This window comes from Bubalus bubalis, chromosome 11, assembly GCF_019923935.1.
Source record: "Bubalus bubalis isolate 160015118507 breed Murrah chromosome 11, NDDB_SH_1, whole genome shotgun sequence".
Lineage (NCBI taxonomy): Eukaryota > Metazoa > Chordata > Mammalia > Artiodactyla > Bovidae > Bubalus > Bubalus bubalis.
In genome coordinates this window covers 49303589-49323420 of record NC_059167.1, presented here as the reverse complement: position 1 = coordinate 49323420, position 19832 = coordinate 49303589, and the positions used below count along the sequence as shown (strand labels likewise).

The 19832-nt window shown below is 40.6% G+C and overlaps 1 protein-coding gene across 8 annotated transcripts in view; it reads right to left on the bottom strand.

Annotated features, from left to right (window-relative positions):
- Positions 1 to 19832, bottom strand: part of TEX9 (testis expressed 9) — a 101603-nt gene that overhangs the window by 15708 nt on the left and 66063 nt on the right. The window contains exon 11 of one of the 8 annotated variants that reach the window (XM_025295647.2): positions 17812 to 17869. The exons of 6 other annotated variants lie outside the window; for them this stretch is intronic. In XM_025295647.2, coding sequence (XP_025151432.1) covers positions 17846 to 17869 — 24 coding nt within the window. In that variant the 3' untranslated portion in view covers positions 17812 to 17845. Of the gene's footprint in view, positions 1 to 9173; positions 9207 to 17811; positions 17870 to 19832 lie in introns of those variants that run through there. One more of the 8 variants, XM_025295648.2, reaches the window with a different exon arrangement.

The following is a 19832-nucleotide window of genomic DNA, read 5'->3' as shown; positions in this document are numbered from 1 at the left end:
TTGAGTAAACTCCGGGTGTTGGTGATGGACAGGTAGGCCTGGTGTGTGTCCATGGGGTCGCAGAGAGTCAGACACGACTGAACGACTGAATTGAACTGAATGTTAGACAGAGAAGCCAAGAATACTCAATGGGGAAAGGATAGTCTCTTCAGTAAATGGTGCTGGGAAAATTTGATACTCACATGTAAGAAGCATGAAACTTGTCCTGTATTACACCACTCACAATAATGAACTCAAAATGGAATAGAAACTTACATGTAAGACTAGAAACCATAAAACTCCTTAAACACACACACACACACACACAGGAAAAAGCTCCTTGATATATGTCTTGGCAATGATTCTTTTGAATGATACCTTAATCAGAAGCTACAAAATAAGAAAAAAAAACCCCACAAATTGGACTATGTCAAAGTAAAAAGCTTCTGCACAGAACAAGAAATGATCAACAAAATGAAAAAGCAACCCATAGAATGAGGAAAATACTGTAAACTATATATCTAAAGGATTTAATAATATCCAGACATAGAGATTTCATATAATTCAACAACAAAAAATCAAATCATCCAATTAAAAAAATGAGCAAAGGACATGAATATACAATTTTCCAAAGATTTGCAGATGGCCAATAGATGCATGAAAAGGTGCTCAGCATCTCTAATCCTTCAGGAAATGCAAAATAAAATTGCAATGAGGTATCACCTCACAACTGTTTGAATACCTGTCATCAAAAAACAGGTGAGATTGTGGGGAAAAGCGAACAGTGGTACACTGTTGACAGGATTGTACATTATATTCCAACCACTATGGGAAACAGTTTAGAGGTTCTTCAAAATATTAAAAATAGAACTACCATATATCCAGCAATTCCACTGCTCAAATTATATCCAAAGAAAATGAAAATACTATGTCAAAGAAATATTTACATCCAATGTCTGCATTATTTACAACAGCTAAGACATAGAAACAACCTGTCTGGTGACAGATGAATGGATGAAGAAGCTGGATACACACACACAATATTATTAAGTTATAAAAAGAGAAGGAAAACCTGCCATTTGCAGCATCATGGATGAGGACATTACGCTAAGTGAAGTAAGTCAGAGAAAGTCAAATACTATATAATCTTACTTATATGTAGCATCTAAAACAACAGCAACAACAACAAAATTAACAGAAAAAGATAAAGCTTGTAGTAACCAAAGGTGAGGGTAGTGGGAGGTAGAGATTTGGTCAAAATATATAAACTTCCTGCTATAAGAAAAAGCAGTAGCTATTCTATGTAATATACAATTTGATGCCTAGAATTAACACTGCTGTCTGGTTGTTTTTTTTCCTTTTCTCCTGGCTGTGCCATGACTGCAGCACACAGCATCTCTGTTCCCTGACCAGGGATCCAAACCCATGCCCTTTGTAGTGAAAGCACAGTCTTAATCACTAGACTGCTAGGGGAGTCCTTGTATGGTATATTTAAAAGCTGTTAAGAGAGTAGACCCAAGAGTTCTCAACATCAGGAAAAAAACATTTTTTCTTTTTCTTTTTGTAGATATGTATGAGATGATGGGTATTAACTTATTGTGGAAATCATTTCACAAAATATGTAAGTCAAACCATCATGGTCTATACCTTAAATTTATAGAATGCTGTATGTCAATTATATCTCAATAAAACTGGGCAAAAGATATCAAGATGGCAAATAAGCACATAAATATGCTAAACACCACTAGTCATTAGGGAAATGCAAATTAAAACTATAATATGAAATACCAGGAGGCACCTATTAGAACAGCTAAATGTAAAAACCAACCATATTAAGTGGTATTGAAGATATGGAACAGCTGTAACTTTCATCCAGTGCTGCTAAGAATGTAAATTGGTACAACCATTGTAGAAAACAGGTTGGCAGTTGAACACACACATAAAATATACCCAGAAACTGACTCCTAGGTATCTATTCACAGGAAATGAAAAAATACGTCCACAAAAAGACTTATACATGAATGTTCATGGAGGCTTTACTTGTAATAGCTGAAAAGTGGAAACTTTTGGGTAAATCTCAAAAGGAGTCACATTTTTAAAAAGAATATGAAATTCTGGAAAATGTAAATAAGTTACCTGGAGACAGAGGTTGGGAGAAGGGCATGATTATAAACAGGCACAGGGAAACTTTTGGGAGTGATAGATATGTCTATTGTGGTGATTTTTCATAGGTATACACATAGTTACAAATCAAGTTTTATACCTTAAATATGTTTGGTATTATTATTATGTCACAGTGTGAAAAATAGAAATAAAATACATATAATTAAAGATATGCAAAGAAAAATTGTGATACACAGCTGAAGTTTCATTTTGAGGAAAATTATAGGAAAATAATACAACATTTGAGGAAAATGCTGTATTAGAAAATAAAGTTGAAAAATCAGCGGTTCTAAGTCTTCAATTTAAGAAACTGAAAAGATAGATTAAAAAACAAAGCAAGTAGACAAAATTGTATAAGGAGAATTCAGTGAAAATAAAAACAGACAACAGAAAAAATAAAACCAAAACTTGAAAAGATTAAGTAGTAACTGGATAGCAAGACTTATCAAGGGAAAAAACCTGAAACATGGATGAATCTCAACATTATGTCTAGGGAAACAAACCAGTCACAAAAGAGTATATTCTACGCAGTTTCATTTATATCAAAATCAAGACCAAGAGTATCAGAACATCCTTCACTTACAGAGGATGGAGTCCTTGGAAAGGGAATACAAGGGAACTTTCTAGGGGTGAGAAAAACAATCTATGTACTGCCTTACATGGTGATTTCACAACTATATAAAGAGCCCAAACTCACTCAATTATAGATGTAGTATCTTTCATTGTCTTGTATATAACTAATTCAATTTTTAAAACTAACCCAATTCTTTTATGTCCCTCCAGCTCTAACCCTCTAGCTAAGCTTCCTGAATTACACACATCCTGTGTCTCCATCTCCTCACCTGCAATCATTTTTCATCCACCTTGAATTTAGCTTCTTCCCTATCACTCTACTAAAACATTTCTGGCCAAGGTCACTTCTGTGCTTTTAAATCCAATACAATTTTCCCAGTTCCCCAAGAAACTTGACTTCTCAGGAGTATGCAGGTTTGCTGACCACTTCTGAGATGATGGAATTCTTCAAGGCTCAGCTCTTGGCCCTGGCTTCGCTCATTCTCTCCCTCTGTCCCTTCTCCCTGGTGAACACTAATGGCTTCTTCTACTGTCTCTGTGCAGGCTTCTCTCCTACATCTTGACATCTTCCCTTGGATTTCTCAGAATATCTCCAAGGTTAACATGTTCCAAAACAAGTCAGTCTTCTTCTCCAGACTTACTACACTGTTTCTTATTTCAGTGGATGGCGCTCTAATTCTGAAAACTTGAAGTCAAAATATCCTTCCTTAAGCTTCCCTTTCTCACAAGCCTAATATCCGGTCCATCTCCACATCATAGTGATACTCTCTCCAAGGTGTATTTTTTGATACTTGGTTTCTCTCCGTTTCTCAGTTTAGTCCAAGCTATATCCTTATCTCTCACTGACACTGTTACTCCGATGCAGCCTACTGCATCCATTCTGGCCTCCTTCCAAATTGATTCTTCACAAAGAAACACCAACAAAGAAATGCAGCTGGCCTTCTGTATCCCCAGGTTCCACATCAATGGATTCAATCAAGTGAGAATGGAAAACAGTCTGGGTAAAAATTTTCCAGAAAGTTCCAAAAAGCAAAACTCAAATTTGCCATGTGTCAGCAACTACTTACATAGCATTTACACTGTCTTGAGTATCATATATAATCTAGAGATGATTTAATGTATACAGAAGAATGTATGTAGGCTATATGCAAATACTGCACCATTTTATGCAAGAGATTTGAGCACCTGTGGACACTGAGAGATGACTATACTTTCCATGTGCATGCCTGATCATGGCATCATCTCCTGTCATCTTTTTCAAAATAACTGTGCAGTGGCTTTACCACTATTCTTTGGGTAAAATCCATAATACTTAACATGGCCTAAAGGATCTGGATGGTTTGGCCTCTAGCTGTGTTTGAAGCCTCACTTTGCAACACTCCCTTCACATCCACCCCTACCTTTCATTACCTTGCCTTCTTTCTTGCCACAGAGCCATTCCTTCTGCCCCAATCTCTCCCCTGCTATATAACTCCTATATGATTTTTTCAGGTCTTAACTTAGGATTACATTTTTTTAAATGCACTCACTGATCTGGTTACCTGCTTAAAGCACCATGAACCCTCCTTCATGGTATTCATCACAGTTGCACCTTAGTTTTGCTTGATCTACTGTCGAATTAACATCCAACTTCTCCACTATAAGGTGCATGACTACAAGGGCCACATTCATCTTTTATCTCCTTTGTGTCTCCAGCCTCTAGTAAAGACCTGACAAGTACACGGCAGGACTTCATAATATTTTTAAATGAGTTAACAAAGAATTAGAAATTATCTGTTCCTAAATGAAGTAACATGTAATTGGTGACATATTTTCAATGAGCTTAAAGCGACCATCAGATGCACAGTTAAACCATCACACAGTTGTCTTTCATCATTCCTCCCTTCAGCTTGTTTCAGAGGCAATTATTATGTTGCTATTATAATAATTACAATTATGTTCCAGGCACTGAGGCATAGCAATGAGTAAGACTGGCTCCCTGCATTCATGCAGCATCTGGTTTAAGCTGACTGACTTTTCATTTCAAAAGTTACTCTTACTCTAAACCAGTTTAACTTGTTTCCTAAGCTCTGTGCAGAATGACTTGACCATTATTTTTTAAATAAGTCTTTAATTTTCTGATGACTGAGGCAATATTGTCCTATTTTATGGAAATCTTACTATTCCTTAAACATATAAACATGAATAATTTTACTTGTCTACCTAACTATGTCTCATCAGAATGAGAAGCAAAGTACAAAGATTTATTAAGGTAGAAAGAAAATATAACTGGTCATAAAAGAAAAACTTATATATACAGATTAGACCCCAAGGAAAATCTTACTGATTGTCTTGAAAACTTCCTCAAAGTTAGAAACAAGGCAAAATGACTTAAAAATCAAAAAGATGCATACACATTTTTCATAAATTTGAAATAAGTTACATTTAAGAATGATGATGTCAAAATGTCTACTTGATACTAAAGAGTGAGTAATATATATTACAAAATGTCTTCCCACTATGTTTTAATCTATCACCTAATGCAGATCTAGGGTCAGAACTTTGTCTTAAACACATCCGAGTTGTTTTTACAGTGTTGATGGCTTTGAACTGAGTTGTTCACATACCAAAGTCTCACTACTTGAATTTGCAGAATGGCTAGCTAGAGTCATATGTTGTCATGGAAACAAGTTTTTCTTTCCATTTCTCTAATGTATGTGCTAAAATAGAGTTCAAATCTGGAACCAGAATTAGCAAATACTGAAATTTACATTTACATGATTATTTCATTTTATTTTCTTCAAAATCACTTTAGAATGCATGAAAATTAAAAATAATGCTCTAACAGCATGACAATTATTGGCAAGTTTGTAAAGCTGACTTCCTAACTTGTTCATTAAATACCTTCTATTAATAAATCCCAGTTATCATACCATTGAAAGCTCTTAAATATGAACACAGTCTGATCGTACAGCATATACTATGGGTCTCCTGCACTGCAGGCAGATTCTTTACTGACTGAACTATAAGGGAAGACCCTAAGTGTGGTGGCTCAGTGGTAAAAAAAAATATGCCTACCAATGCAGGAGACATGGGTTCAATCCCTGGGTTTGAAGATCCCCTGGAGAAGGAAATGGCAACCCACTCCAGTATTCTTGTCTGGGAATTTCCATGGACAGAGGAGCCTGTCAGGCTACAGGTCCATGGGGTCACAAAGAATTGAACATGACTGAATGACTGAGCACACATGCACTTATTCAGTTCAGTTCAGTTCAGTCGCTCAGTTGTGTCTGACTCTTTGTGACCCCATGAATCACAGCACGCCAGGCCTCCCTGTCCATCACCAACTCCCAGAGTTCACCCAGACCCACATCCATCGAGTCAGTGATGCCATCCAGCCATCTCATCCTCTGTCGTCCCCTTCTCCTCCTGCCCCCAATCCCTCCCAGCATCAGAGTCTTTTCCAATGAGTCAACTCTTCGCATGAGGTGGCCAAAGTACTGGAGTTTCAGCTTTAGCATCATTCCTTCCAAAGAAATCCCAGGGCTGATCTCCTTCAGAATGGACTGGTTGGATCTCCTTGCAGTCCAAGGGACTCTCAAGAGTCTTCTCCAACACCACAGTTCCAAAGCATCAATTCTTCGGCGCTCAGCCTTCTTCACAGTCCAACTCTCACATCCATACATGACCACAGGAAAAACCATAGCCTTGACTAGACGAACCTTTGTTGGCAAAGTAATGTCTCTGCTTTTGAATATGCTATCTAGGTTGGTCATAACTTTCCTTCCAAGGAGTAAGCATCTTTTAATTTCATGGCTGCAGTCACCATCTGTTCTGCCTCTTGAGAAATTTGTATGCAGGTCAGGAAGCAACAGTTAGAACTGGACATGGAACAACAGACTGGTTCCAAATAGGAAAAGGAGTGCATCAAGGCTGTATATTGTCACCCTATTTATTTAACTTCTATGCAGAGTACATCATGAGAAACGCTGGACTGGAAGAAACACAAGCTGGAATCAAGATTGCCCGGAGAAATATCAATAACTTCAGATATGCAGATGACACCACCCTTATGGCAGAAAGTGAAGAGGAACTCATAAGCCTCTTGATGAAAGTGGAAGTGAAGAGTGAAAAAGTTGGCTTAAAGCTCAACGTTCAGAAAACGAAGATCATGGCATCCGGTCCCATCACTTCATGGCAAATAGATGGGGAAACAGTGGAAACAGTGTCAGACTTTATTTTGGGGGCTCCAAAATCACTGCAGATAGTGACTGCAGCCATGAAATTAAAAGACGCTTATTAAGCACTACTAATTTAATCCAAAATAGTATCATCTGTGTATGTAATGAGAACAACTCCTAAATTCATCATCCAGGGCACTGTTAAATAACTTAAGTATTGTCCTAAGGGAGAGACTCCAATGGAGCATCAATTTCAGGCTGACACAAAACCAAAAACTAATAGCCAGTATTTGTAGTGTATACAAAAGGCTTTCACACACATTGATATTTGAGCCTTGATTTATTCTACCTATATTCCAGGAACTGAATGTTAACTTCAAGGCGAGATGCTAGAGACACAATGGTGATCCTTACAATAACTCTGTTTAATGGTGGTTAGCAAAATGTCATCTCAGAAGCAGTAGCATCAGCATCACTTGGGAAGTTGTTAAAATGGACATTCAGACTTTCAAAGATGGCAGAGGAGTAGGAAGATATGGAGTTCATCTCTCCCCACAGATGCATCAAGAATACATCTACAAATGGAAAAATTGTCACAGGGCACCTGCTGAACACTAGCAGAGAACCTTGGACACCTAAAAGGACGAGACAGATCCCTACATAACCAGGTAGAATGAAAGAAGGAAGAAGGAAAATGAGAGGAAGCAGAACAGGACTTGTGCATCTGATGGAAAGCTGAAGGTGAGGAGAGGGTCACACATCTGGGGAAGCCCCTTCACCAGTGCAGAAATCAGCTGGGACAGAAGAGGAACTCCAGGGGCTCAGAAAAGAGACCAGAAACTTGTCTGTGGCAGGCAGGGCCAAGAAGTCCAACGCAAAGGGTCCCTAATAGCTAGGACATGGAAGCAATCTAGATGTCCATCAGCAGATGAATGGATAAGGAAGCTGTGGTACATATACACAATGGACTATTACTCAGCTATAAAAAAGAATTCATTTGAGTCAATTCTAATGAGGTGGATGAAACTGGAGCCTATTATACAGAGTGAAGTAAGTCAGAAAGAGAAAAACCAAGACAGTGTATTAACACATATATATGGAATTTAGAAAGATAGTATCGACGACCCTGTGTGCAAGACAGCCAAAGAGACAGAGATATAAAGAACAGACTTTTGGACTATGGGGGAGAAGGTGAGGGTGGGACGATTTGAGAGAATAACACTAAAACATGCATATTACCATATGTAAAACAGATGACCAGTGGAAGTTCAATACATGAAGCAGGGCACTCAAAGCTGGTGCTCTGGGACAACCCAGAGGGATGGGGTGGGGAGGGTGGTGGGGGGCCGGGGTTCAGGATGGGGAACACATGTACGCCTTTGACCAATTCATGTCAATGTACGGCAAAAAATACCACCACAATATTGTAAAGTAGTTAGCCTCCAATTAAAATAAATAAATTAACAAAACAAAACAAAGGGTCTCTGCCACAGCCCTGTAGGCCCCAGCCTAGGATGGGTGTTCAAGGTGTGCCTGGGGGATAGGTGCTGGAATGTGAGGTTTGGAGAGCAAATCCCGGGTGGGAATGGCTCTGAGCTTTGAGGAAACAGCTGAGGGGGTGGGAATGAGGAGCTCCAAAACTAGGAATGCTCGTGGAAGAAGCCTGGATGGCTGCACAGAGTGGCACTGTTTAGTAATGCACCCAGGGTGGGGCTGCCACTGCAGCCTTCCCCTCGCGCACCGGCCGCTGCAGCCACAGGCTCGCAGCAGACAGCGTGCGCCACTGTCATCACCTCTTCCACCCCTTCCCCAGCCTGGGTGACCCACTCACCCAATCACTGCCAGTGGGTTTTCCCTTTCCAGTCGCTATCCCAGCATCCTCCTGCCTGGGTGACCCACTCCCCCAGTCACTGCTAGTGGGTTTTCCCTTTCCAGTCGCTATCCCAGCATCCTCCTGCCTGGGTGGCCCACTCCCCCAATCACTGCTAGTGGGTTTTCCCTTTCCAGTCGCTATCCCAGCATCCTCCTGCCTGGGTGACCCACTCACCCAATCACTGCTAGTGGGTTTTCCCTTTCCAGTCGCTATCCCAGCATCCTCCTGCCTGGGTGGCCCACTCCCCCAATCACTGCTAGTGGGTTTTCCCTTTCCAGTCGCTATCCCAGCATCCTCCTGCCTGGGTGGCCCACTCCCCCAATCACTGCTAGTGGGTTTTCCCTTTCCAGTTGCTATCCCAGCATCCTCCTGCCTGGGTGGCCCACTCACCCTGATCACGACTTCGGTTCCTTCCGGCCTGATGGGCTCGTGTGCCCAGGCTACCTCCAGAGCAGACTCTGATAGGAGACACACAAACAGAGGTGGGGCTGAAACCACAGCGGAGCCCAAAGGGCCATGTGACTAAGAAGTAGAGCTGAAATCTCTCCTGGCCTCTGCGTGAACCTCAGAGTTACACCTCCACTGACAGCCTCCTAAGTTTAGTACCTGCAAACATCTGAAAGGACAGCAAGTGCTCCTGCAGCTGGGATGGGCTGGCTTTAGCTGCTGTAGACGTTGTGGGCACACACTGCAGGGGTTGGGCCAGGCCAGAGTCTGAGCTGCCTCCACAGCCCCCACACCCCCTACAGTAGGTTCAGGTACATAAATAATCACTACAGTCCTGGGACCTGACCTCAGTGGATCTGCATCAGTGGCCTGGTGAAAACAAGACCTCAGAGTCACCAGGGCCAATTGTGAGCATACCCATAGTTAAGGTGGGACTGACAGCAGTGCCAATGAAGGGAATTTTGTGAGTTCACACAATGGATGAAAGGGAGCACAACAGAGCACATTCACAGGTGAACAGCTCCAGAGAAGGAATACTCAGTGGCTTCTCTCCCAGTGGAAGTTGTCCGATCACACCTAGCTAGCACTACAGATCAGAAACACAGCTAAGAAACAGATCTGGGGGTCTCTACTCCCAACAACCAGGGAGGAAACCCCACCCCTGACAGGGCAATGACAACTACAGAGCAAAGAGGAGGCCCTGCTAAATGTCCAGAGCAAGCTCTGGTCTCCACACCACCAGTCAAATCCCCTATCAAAGGGATAATGGCACAAATCTCTGGACCAATCTCACCCACCACGGGGCAGACACCAGAAGCAAGAGGAACTACCATCTTGCAGCCTGTGGAAAGGAGACCAAAAACACAGTTAAGTTGGACAAAATGAGAAAAGAAGTATGTTGCAGATGAAGAAGCAAGATAGAAACCTTTACAAGAACAATTAAATGAAGAGGAAACAGGCAATCTACCTGAAAAAGAATTCAGAGTAATGATGGTAAACATGATCCAAGATTCAAAAAAAGAATGGAGACATGGATCAAGAATATGTAAGAAATGTTTAACAAATCTAGAACAACTAAACAAATAAAGACAAACAGTACAATCACTGAAAAAAATACATCAGAAGGAATCAATAGCAGAATAACTGAGGCAAAAGAATGAAAAAGTGAGCTGAAAGAGAAAAATGGTGGAAACAGATGCTGTGGAACAAAACAGAAAAGAAATAAGGACAGTCTGAGAGACCTCTGTGATAACATTAAATGCACCAACTTTCGAACTACAGGGGTCCCAGAGGAAGAAGAAAAAGAGAAGAGCCTAAGGAAATACCTGAAGAGATTACAATGGAGAACTAACCTGATATGAGAAAGTAAACAGTCACCCAAGTCCAGGAAGTTCAGAGAGTCTCATACAAGATAAACAGAGGAACACACTGAGACACATTATAATTTAACATATATTAAAAAAATATTAAAAGCAACAAGGAAATACTCATAAGGTTATCAGCTAGTTTTTCAGCAGAAACTCTGCAGGCCAGAAGGGAGTGGCATGATATATTTATTTAAAGGGATGAAAGAGAAAAACCTACAAAAAAGAATACACAGCAAGAATCTAATTCAGATCAGCAGAGAAATCAAAAGCTTAACAGACAATTAAAAGCTAAAAGGATTCAGTACCACCAAAGCAGCTTTAGCAACAAATGCTAACAGAACTTCTTTGGGGCAGGGGGTCGGCGGAGTGGGGAGGAAGGGAGGCAACAGCACAACTGGAAAGAAGAAAATCACAAATGGGAAAGCTCACTGGTAAGGCCTTTGGGTTCGATCTTTGGGTTGGGAAGATCGCCTGGAGAAGGGAATGGCAACCCATTCCAGTATTCTCGCCTGGAGAATTCCATGGACGGAGGAGCCTGGTGGGGTCGTAAAGAGTCCATGGGGTCGTAAAAAGTCAGACATGATGGAGCAACTAACACCTCAATTATTCATATTTATATATATATAGATTACTTTATCAAAACCTCACAGGAAATACAAACCAAAAAAATATAATAGACATACACACAAAAAAGAAGCAACCCATATACAACAAAGACAGTCATCAAATCACAAGAGAAAAGAACAAGAGGAAGGAAAAAGACCTACAAAAGGAAACCCCAAAAATTCAGAAAATGGCAATAGGACATATATATTGATAATTACCTTAATTAAAGGTAAACAGATTAAATGCTCCAATGAAGAGAACAAAGATCAGTGAAACTAAAAGCTGGTTCTGTGAGAAGATAAAATTGTAAAAATTTAGCCAGCCTCATCAAAAAAAAAAAGGGAGAGGACTCAATAAAATTAGAAATGAAAATGGAAAAGCTACAATGGATGCTACAGGAATACAAAAAATCATAAAAGACTATAAGCAACTACATGCCAATAAAATGGACAACCTAGAAGCGGACAAATTCTTAGAAAGATACAACCTTCCAAGGCTGAACCAGGAAGAAACAGAAAATATGAACAGTTCAGTCACAAGTACTGAAATTGAAATTGTGATTAAAACCTTCCAACACACAAAATTCCAGGACCAGATGGCTTCAAAAATGAATTACATTAAACATTAAGAGAAGAGTGAACACGTACCCTTCTGAAACTCTTCCACATAGCTGGAGACAAAGGGAACACTCCCAAGTTCATTCTACAAGGGGACTATCAGCCTGATCCCAAAACCAGACAAAGACATCATAATAAAAGAAAATTATAGGCCAATATCACTGATGAACACAGATGCAAAAGACCTCAACAAAATACTAGCAAACAGAATCCAACAACACATCAAAAGAATCACATACCATGATCAAGTGGGATTTACCTCAGGTACACAAGGATTGTTCAATATCTGCAAATCAGTATGATAAACCACACTGAATTGAAGAATTAAAAACATATCATCACAATAGTTGCAGAAAAAGCTTCTGACAAAATTCAACACCCATTTATGATAAAAAAAAAAAAAAAAGAAAAAAACAAAACAACTATCCAGAAAGGGCCTAAGCGGAATGTTATAGTTGTTTAGTCTTTAAGACTACTGGAGTGGGTGGCCATTTCCTTCAAGGGGTCTTCCTGATCCAGGGATTGAAACCACATCTCCTGCATTGCAGGAAGATTCTTTATCACTGAGCCACCTGGGAGGCTCAGAAAGAACCTAATTCAACATAATAAAAGCAATATAGACAAACCCACAACAAACATCATTCTCAATCACTTCAGTTCAGTTGCTCAGTTGAGTCCTACTCCTTACGACCCCATGAATCACAGCACTCCAGGCCTCCCTATCCATCACCAACTGCCCGAGCTCACTCAAACTCATGTCCATCGAGTTGGTGATGGCATCCAGCCATCTCATCCTCTGTTGTCCCCTTCTCCCCCTGCCCCCAATCTCTCCCAGCATCAGGGTCTTTTCCAATGAATCAACTCTTCGCATCAGGTGGCCAAAGTATTGGAGTTTCAGCCTCAGCATCAGTCCTTCCAATGAACACCCAGGACTCATCTCCTTTAGAATGGACTGGTTGGATCTCTATGCAGTCCAAAGGACTCTCAAAAGTCTTCTCCAACACCACACTTCAAAAGCATCAATTCTTCGGTGCTCAGCTTTCTTCACAGTCCAACTCTCACATCCATACATGACCACAGGAAAAACCATAGCCTTGACTAGATGGACCTTTGTTGGCAAAGTAAGATCTCTGCTTTTGAATATGCTATCTAGGTTGGTCATAACTTTCCTTCCAAGGAGTAAGTGTCTTTTAATTTCATGGCTGCAGTCACTATCTGCAGTGATTTTGGAGCCCCAAAAAATAAAGTCTGACACTGTTTCCACTGTTTCCCCATCTATTTGCCATGAAGTGATGGGACTGGAATCCATGATCTTCGTTTTCTGAATGTTGAGCTTTAAGCCAACTTTTTCACTCTCCTCTTTCACTTTCATCAAGAGGATTTTTAGTTCCTCTTCACTTTCTGCCATATGGGTGGTATATTCTGCATATCTGAGGTTATTGATATTTCTCCTGGCAATCTTGATTCCAGCTTGTGCTTCTTCTAGCCCAGCGTTTCTCATGATGTACTCTGCATAGAAGTTAAATAAGCAGGGTGACAATATACAACCTTGACGTACTCCTTTTCCTATTTGGAACCAGTCTGTTGTTCCATGTCCAGTTCTAACTGTTGCTTCCTGACCTGCATATAGATTTCTCAAGAGGCAGGTCAGGTGATTTGGTATTCCCATCTCTTTCAGAATTTTCCACAGTTTATTGTGATCCACACAGTTAAAGGCTTTGGCATAGTCAATAAAACAGAAATAGATGTTTTTCTGGAACTCTCTTGCTTTTTCCTTGATCCAGCAGATGTTGGCAATTTGACCTCTGGTTCCTCTACCTTTTCTAAAACCAGCTTGAACATCTGGAAGTTCGCGTTTCACGTGTTGCTGAAGCCTGGCTTGGAGAATTTTGAGCATTACTTTACTAGCGTGTGCTGCTGCTGCTGCTAAGTTGCTTCAGTCGTGTCCGACTCTGTGCGAACCCATAGATGGCAGCCCAGCAGGCTTCCCCATCCCTGGGATTCTCCAGGCAAGAACACTGGAGTGGGTTGCCATTTCCTTCTCCAATGCATGAAAGTAAAAAGTGAAAGTGAAGTCGCTCAGTCGTGTCCAACTCTTAGCGACCCCATGGACTACAGCCTACCAGGCTCCTCTGTCCATGGATTTTCCAGGCAAGAGTGTGAGATGAGTGCGATTGTGTGGTAGTTTGAGCATTCTTTGGCTTTGCCTTTCTTTGGGATTGGAATGAAAACTGATGTCTTCCAGTCCTGTGGCCACTGCTGAGTTTTCCAAATTTGCTGGCATATTGAGTGCAGCACTTTCACATCATCATCTTTCAGGATTTGAAATAGCTCAACTGGAATTCCATCACCTCCTCTAGCTTTGTTCGTAGTGATGCTTTCTAAGGCCCACTTGACTTCACATTCCAGGATGTCTGGCTCTAGGTGAGTGATCACACCATCGTGATTATCTGGGTCGTGAAGATCTTTTTTGTACAGTTCTTTTTTGTATTCTTGCCACCTCTTCTTAATATCTTCTGCTTCTGTTAGGTCCATACCATTTCTGTCCTTTATCGAGCCCATCTTTGCATGAAATGTTCCCTTGGTATCTCTAATTTTCTTGAGGAGATCTCTAGTCTTTCCCATTCTGTTGTTTTCCTGTATTTCTTTGCATTGATCACTGAGGAAGGCTTTCTTATCTCTCCTTGCTATTCTTTGGAACTCTGCATTCCAATGCTTATATCTTTCCTTTTCTCCTTTGCTTTTTGCTTCTCTTCCTTTCACAGCTATGTATAAGGCCTCCTCAGACAGCCATTTTGCTTTTTTGCATTTCTTTTCCATGGGGATGGTCTTGATCCCTGTCTCCTGTACAATGTCACGAACCTCATTCCATAGTTCATCAGGCACTCTATCAGATCTAGTCCCTTAAATCTATTTCTCACTTCCACTGTATAATCATAAGGGATTTTTTAGGTCATACCTGAATGATCTAGTGGTTTTCCCCACTTTCTTCAATTTAAGTCTGAATTTGGCAATAAGGAGCTCATGATCTGAGCCACAGTCAGCTCCTGGTCTTGTTTTTGCTGACTGTATAAAGCTTCTCCATCTTTGACTGCAAAGAATATAATCAGTCTGATTTTGGTGTTGACCATCTGGTTTTGTCCATGTGTAGAGTCTTCTCTTGTGTTGCTGGAAGAGGGTGTTTGCTATGACCAGTGCATTCTCTTGGCAAAACTCTATTAGCCTTTGCCCTGCTTCATTCCGTACTCCAAGGCCAAATTTGCCTGTTACTCCAGGTGTTTCTTGACTTCCTACTTTTGCATTCTAGTCCCCCATAATGAAAAGGACATCTTTTTTGGGTGTTAGTTCTAAAAAGTCTTGTAGGTCTTCATAGAACCATTTAACTTCAGCTTCTTCAGCATACTGGTTAGGGCATAGGTTTGGATTACCGTGATATTAAATGGTTTGCCTTGGAAACAAACAGAGATCATTCTGTTGTTTATGAGACTGCACCCAAGTACTGCATTTCGGACCCTTTTGTTGACCATGATGGCTACTCCGTTTCTTCTAAGGGATTCCTGCCCACAGTAGTAGATATAATGGTCATCTGAGTTAAATTCACCCATTCCAGAAGCACGCCGGCTGTGACGGACCATGCAGAAGCGTGCCGGCTACAACAAACCGTGCTGAAGCACAGCCAAGAGGAGCTACCCCTTGCCCAAGCTCGGGGGGGGGCGACCAAGAGTGCCAGGCTGAGTCAGCACAGGAGCGGCAGAGAGGAGCTACCCCACGTCCGAGGTCAGGGGCGGCGGCCGAAAGGAGGTACCGTATGGCCAAGGTTAGGGGAGGCGGCTGAGAGGAGCAACCCCACGTCCAAGGAGTGGTGGCTGCACGGGCGCCGGAGGGCCAAGAGGAGCTACTCCACATTCAAGGTCAGGAGGGGTGGCCGTGAGGAGATACCCTTCGTCCAAGGTAAGGAGCTGTGGCTGCACTTTGCTGGAGCAGCCGTGAAGAGATACCCCACGTCCATGGTAAGAGAAACCCAAGTAAGATGGTAGGTGTTGCAAGAGGGCATCAGAGGGCAGACACACTGAAACCATAATCACAGAAAACTAGCCAATCTGATCACATGGACCACAGCCTTGTCTAACTCAATGAAACTAAGCCATGCTGTGTGGGGCCACCCAAGATGGATGAGTCATGGTGGAGAGGTCTGACAGAATGTGGTCCATTGGAGAAGGGAATGGCAAACCACTTCAGTATTCTTGCCTTGAGAACCCCATGAACAGTATGAAAAGGCAAAATGATAGGATACTGAAAGGGGAACTTCCCGGGTCGGTGGTGCCCAATATGCTACTGGAGATCAGTGGAGAAATAACTCCAGAAAGAACTAAGGGATGGAGCCAAAGCAAAAACAATACCCAGTTGTGGATGCGACTGGTGATAGAAGCAAGGTCCAATGCTGTAAACAGCAATACTGCATAGGAACCTGGAATGTCAGGTCCATGAATCAAGGCAAATTGGAAGTGGTAAAACAGGAGATGGCAAGAGTGAACACAGACATTCTAGGAATCAGCGAATTAAAATGGAATGGAATGGGTGAATTTACTTAGATAACCATTATATCATTCTCAATGGTGAATACTAAAAACATTTACTGTAAGATCAGGAACATGACAAAGATGTCTACTCTTGCCATGATTATTCAACATAGTTTTGAAGTCCTAGCTATGGCAATCAGAGAAGAAAAAGAAAAAAAGGAATCCAAATTGGAAAAGAATTGTAAAACTGTCACTATTTGTAAATTACGTGACACTATACATAGAAAATCCTAAAGATGCTACCAGAAAACTACTAGAGCTCATGAATGAATTTGGTAAGCTGCAAGGTTAGAAAATTAATACATAAAAATATTTTGTATTCCTATACACTAACAATGAAAGATGAAAGAGAAATTAAAGAAAATATTCCACTTAGTGTGGCATCAAAAGAATAAAACATCTAGGAATATACCTACCTAAGGAGACAAACATGGATAGAGGAGCCTATTGGGCTACTGTCCATGGGGTCGCAAAAAGTCAGACATGAATAAGCAACTAAGCACAGCACAGCACAACAAGGAGACGAAAGAATTGTACTAAGAAAACTATAAAATACTGATGAAAGATATCAAAGATGATGTACAAACAGATGGAGAGATACACTATTCTCTTGGATTGGAAGAATCAATATTGTGAAAATGACTATACTACCCAAAGCAGTCTATAGAGATTCAATACAATCCTGATCAAATTATCAACAGCAATTTTTCACAGAATTAGAACAAAGAATTTTACAGTTTGTATGGAAACACAAAAGACCTCAAATGACCAAGCAATCTTGAGAAAGAAAACAGCTGGAGGAATCCAAGCTGCATGAATTAAGACTATATTACAAAGTTACAGTCATCAGAACAATATGGTACAGGCACAAAATCAGAAATATAGACCAATGGAACAGGATAGGAAGCCCAGAGATAAACCCACACACCTATGGTCAGCTAATCTATGACAAAGGAGCAACAATATACAATTCAGAAAAAACAGTCTCTTCAATAAGTGGTGCTGGGAAAACAAAACAGCTACATGTAAAAGAATGATATTAGAACACTCCCTAATAACATATACAAAAATAAACTCAAAATAGATTAAAGACTAAATGTAAGGCATGATACCATAAAATTCCTAAAGGAAAACATAGGCAGAGAACTCTTAGACATAATTTGCAGCCAAGAACTTTTTCAATCCACCGTCTATAGTAATGAAAATAAAAACAAAAATAAATAAATGCAAACTAATGAAACTTAAAACCTTTTGCACAGCAAAGGAAACCACAGACAAGAAGACAACCCTCAGAATAGGAGAAAATATTTGCAAATGAAGCAACTGACAAGGGATTAATCTCTGAAATACAGAAACAGCTCATGTAGTTTTATAACAAAGAATCCAATTAAAAAAAAAAAAATGAGTAGGGGGACTTCCCTGGAAGTCCAGAGGATAAGACCTCACCTTCCACTGTAGGGGGTGCAGGTTCCATCCCTGGTCAGGGGGCTAAGAACCCACAAGCCTTGTGGAATAAAGAAACACAAAAAATATTTAAAAGATGCAATATTGTTAACAAATTAAATAAACACTTCAAAAATGGTTCAATCAAAAAAAAATTTTTTTAATGAGTGGAAGTTCTAAATAGACATTTGTCCAAAGACATACAAATGGCCAAGAGGCACATGAAAAGATACTCATCATCACTAATCAATAGAGAAATGTAAATCAAAACCACAATGAGGTATCACCTCACACTAGTCAGCATTCAGTTTAGTTCAGTCACTCAGTCTTGTCTGACTCTTTGCGACCCCATGAATCACAGCACGCCAGGCCTCCCTGTCCATCACCAACTCCGGGAGTTCACTGAGACTCACATCCATCGAGTCAGTGATGCCATCCAGCCATCTCATTCTCTGTCGTCCCCTTCTCCCCCTGCCCCCAATCTCTCCCAGCATCAGGGTCTTTTCCAATGAGTCAACTCTTCGCATGAGGTGGCCAAAGTACTGGAGTTTCAGCTTTAGCATCATTCCTTCCAAAGAAATCCCAGGCCTGATCTCCTTCAGAATGGACTGGTTGGATCTCCTTGCAGGCCAAGGGACTCTCAAGAGTCTTCTCCAACATCACAGTTCAAAAGCATCAATTCTCTGGCGTTTAGCCTTCTTCACAGTCCAACTCTCACATCCATACATGACCACAGGAAAAACCTTAGCCTTGACTAGACGGACCTTTGTTGGCAAAGTAATGTCTCTGCTTTTGAATATGCTATCTAGGTTGGTCATAACTTTCCTTCCAAGGAGTAAGCGCCTTTTAATTTCATGGCTGCAGTCACCATCTGCAGTGATTTTGGAGCCCCAAAAAATAAAGTCTGACACTGTTTACACTGTTTCCCCATCTGCTTCCCCATCTATTTCCCATGAAGTGATGGGACCAGATGCCATGATCTTCGTTTTCTGAATGTTGAGCTTTAAGCCAACTTTTTCACTCTCTACTTGCATGGCCATCGTCAAAAAAATGTACCAACAATAAATGCTGGAGAGGAGGTATAGGAAAGGGAACCCTCTTGCTCTGTTGGTGGGAATGTAAATTGATACAGCCACTATGGAAAATAGTATGGAAGTTCTTTAAAACACTAAAAATAGAGCTTTCATATGATCCCATTCCTTGGCACATATCCAGAGAAAACTATAATTCAAAAAAGATACATGTACCCCAGTGTGCACTGCAGCATTATTTATGATAGCCAGGACATGGAAGAAGCAACCTAAATGTGCATCAACTGAGGAATGGATAAAGATGTGGTACATATATATAATGGAATATTACTCAGCCATAAACAAGAATGAAATAATGCCATTAGCAATGACATGGACAGACCTAGAGATTATCATACTGAGTAAAGTAAGCAAACACACAAAGACAAATATCAGATGATGTCACTCATATGCAGAATCTAAGAGAACAAATGAACTTATCTATAAAACTGAAACTGAGCCACAGATCTAGAAAACAAATTTATGGTAATGAGGAAGTAAGGGGTGGGGAAGAGATAAAGTTGGTAGACTGGGACTGACATATACATACTACTATATATGAAATATATAACTAATAAGAACCTCCTATTAGCTCAAGGAACCCTACTCAATACTTTGTAATGGCCTATATGGGAAAAGAATCTAAAAAACAGTGGAGATATTATATATATATATACATATATATATATGTATATATTACTCACTTTGCTGTACAGCAGAAACTAACACAACATTGTAAATCAATTATACTCCAATAAAATAAAAAACCTCACACATTCTCAAGTCTCACCCCATACTACTGAATAATAAAATCTGTGGGTGGGACCCAGGAATCTGTTTTAATAAGCCCTCCAGGTAATTCTGACATGTGCTCAAATTTGACAACCAGTGCCCTGGTAATATAGCCCCTTGTGTTATATATATTGGAAAACTGATGTTCAGAGAAGGATTTAA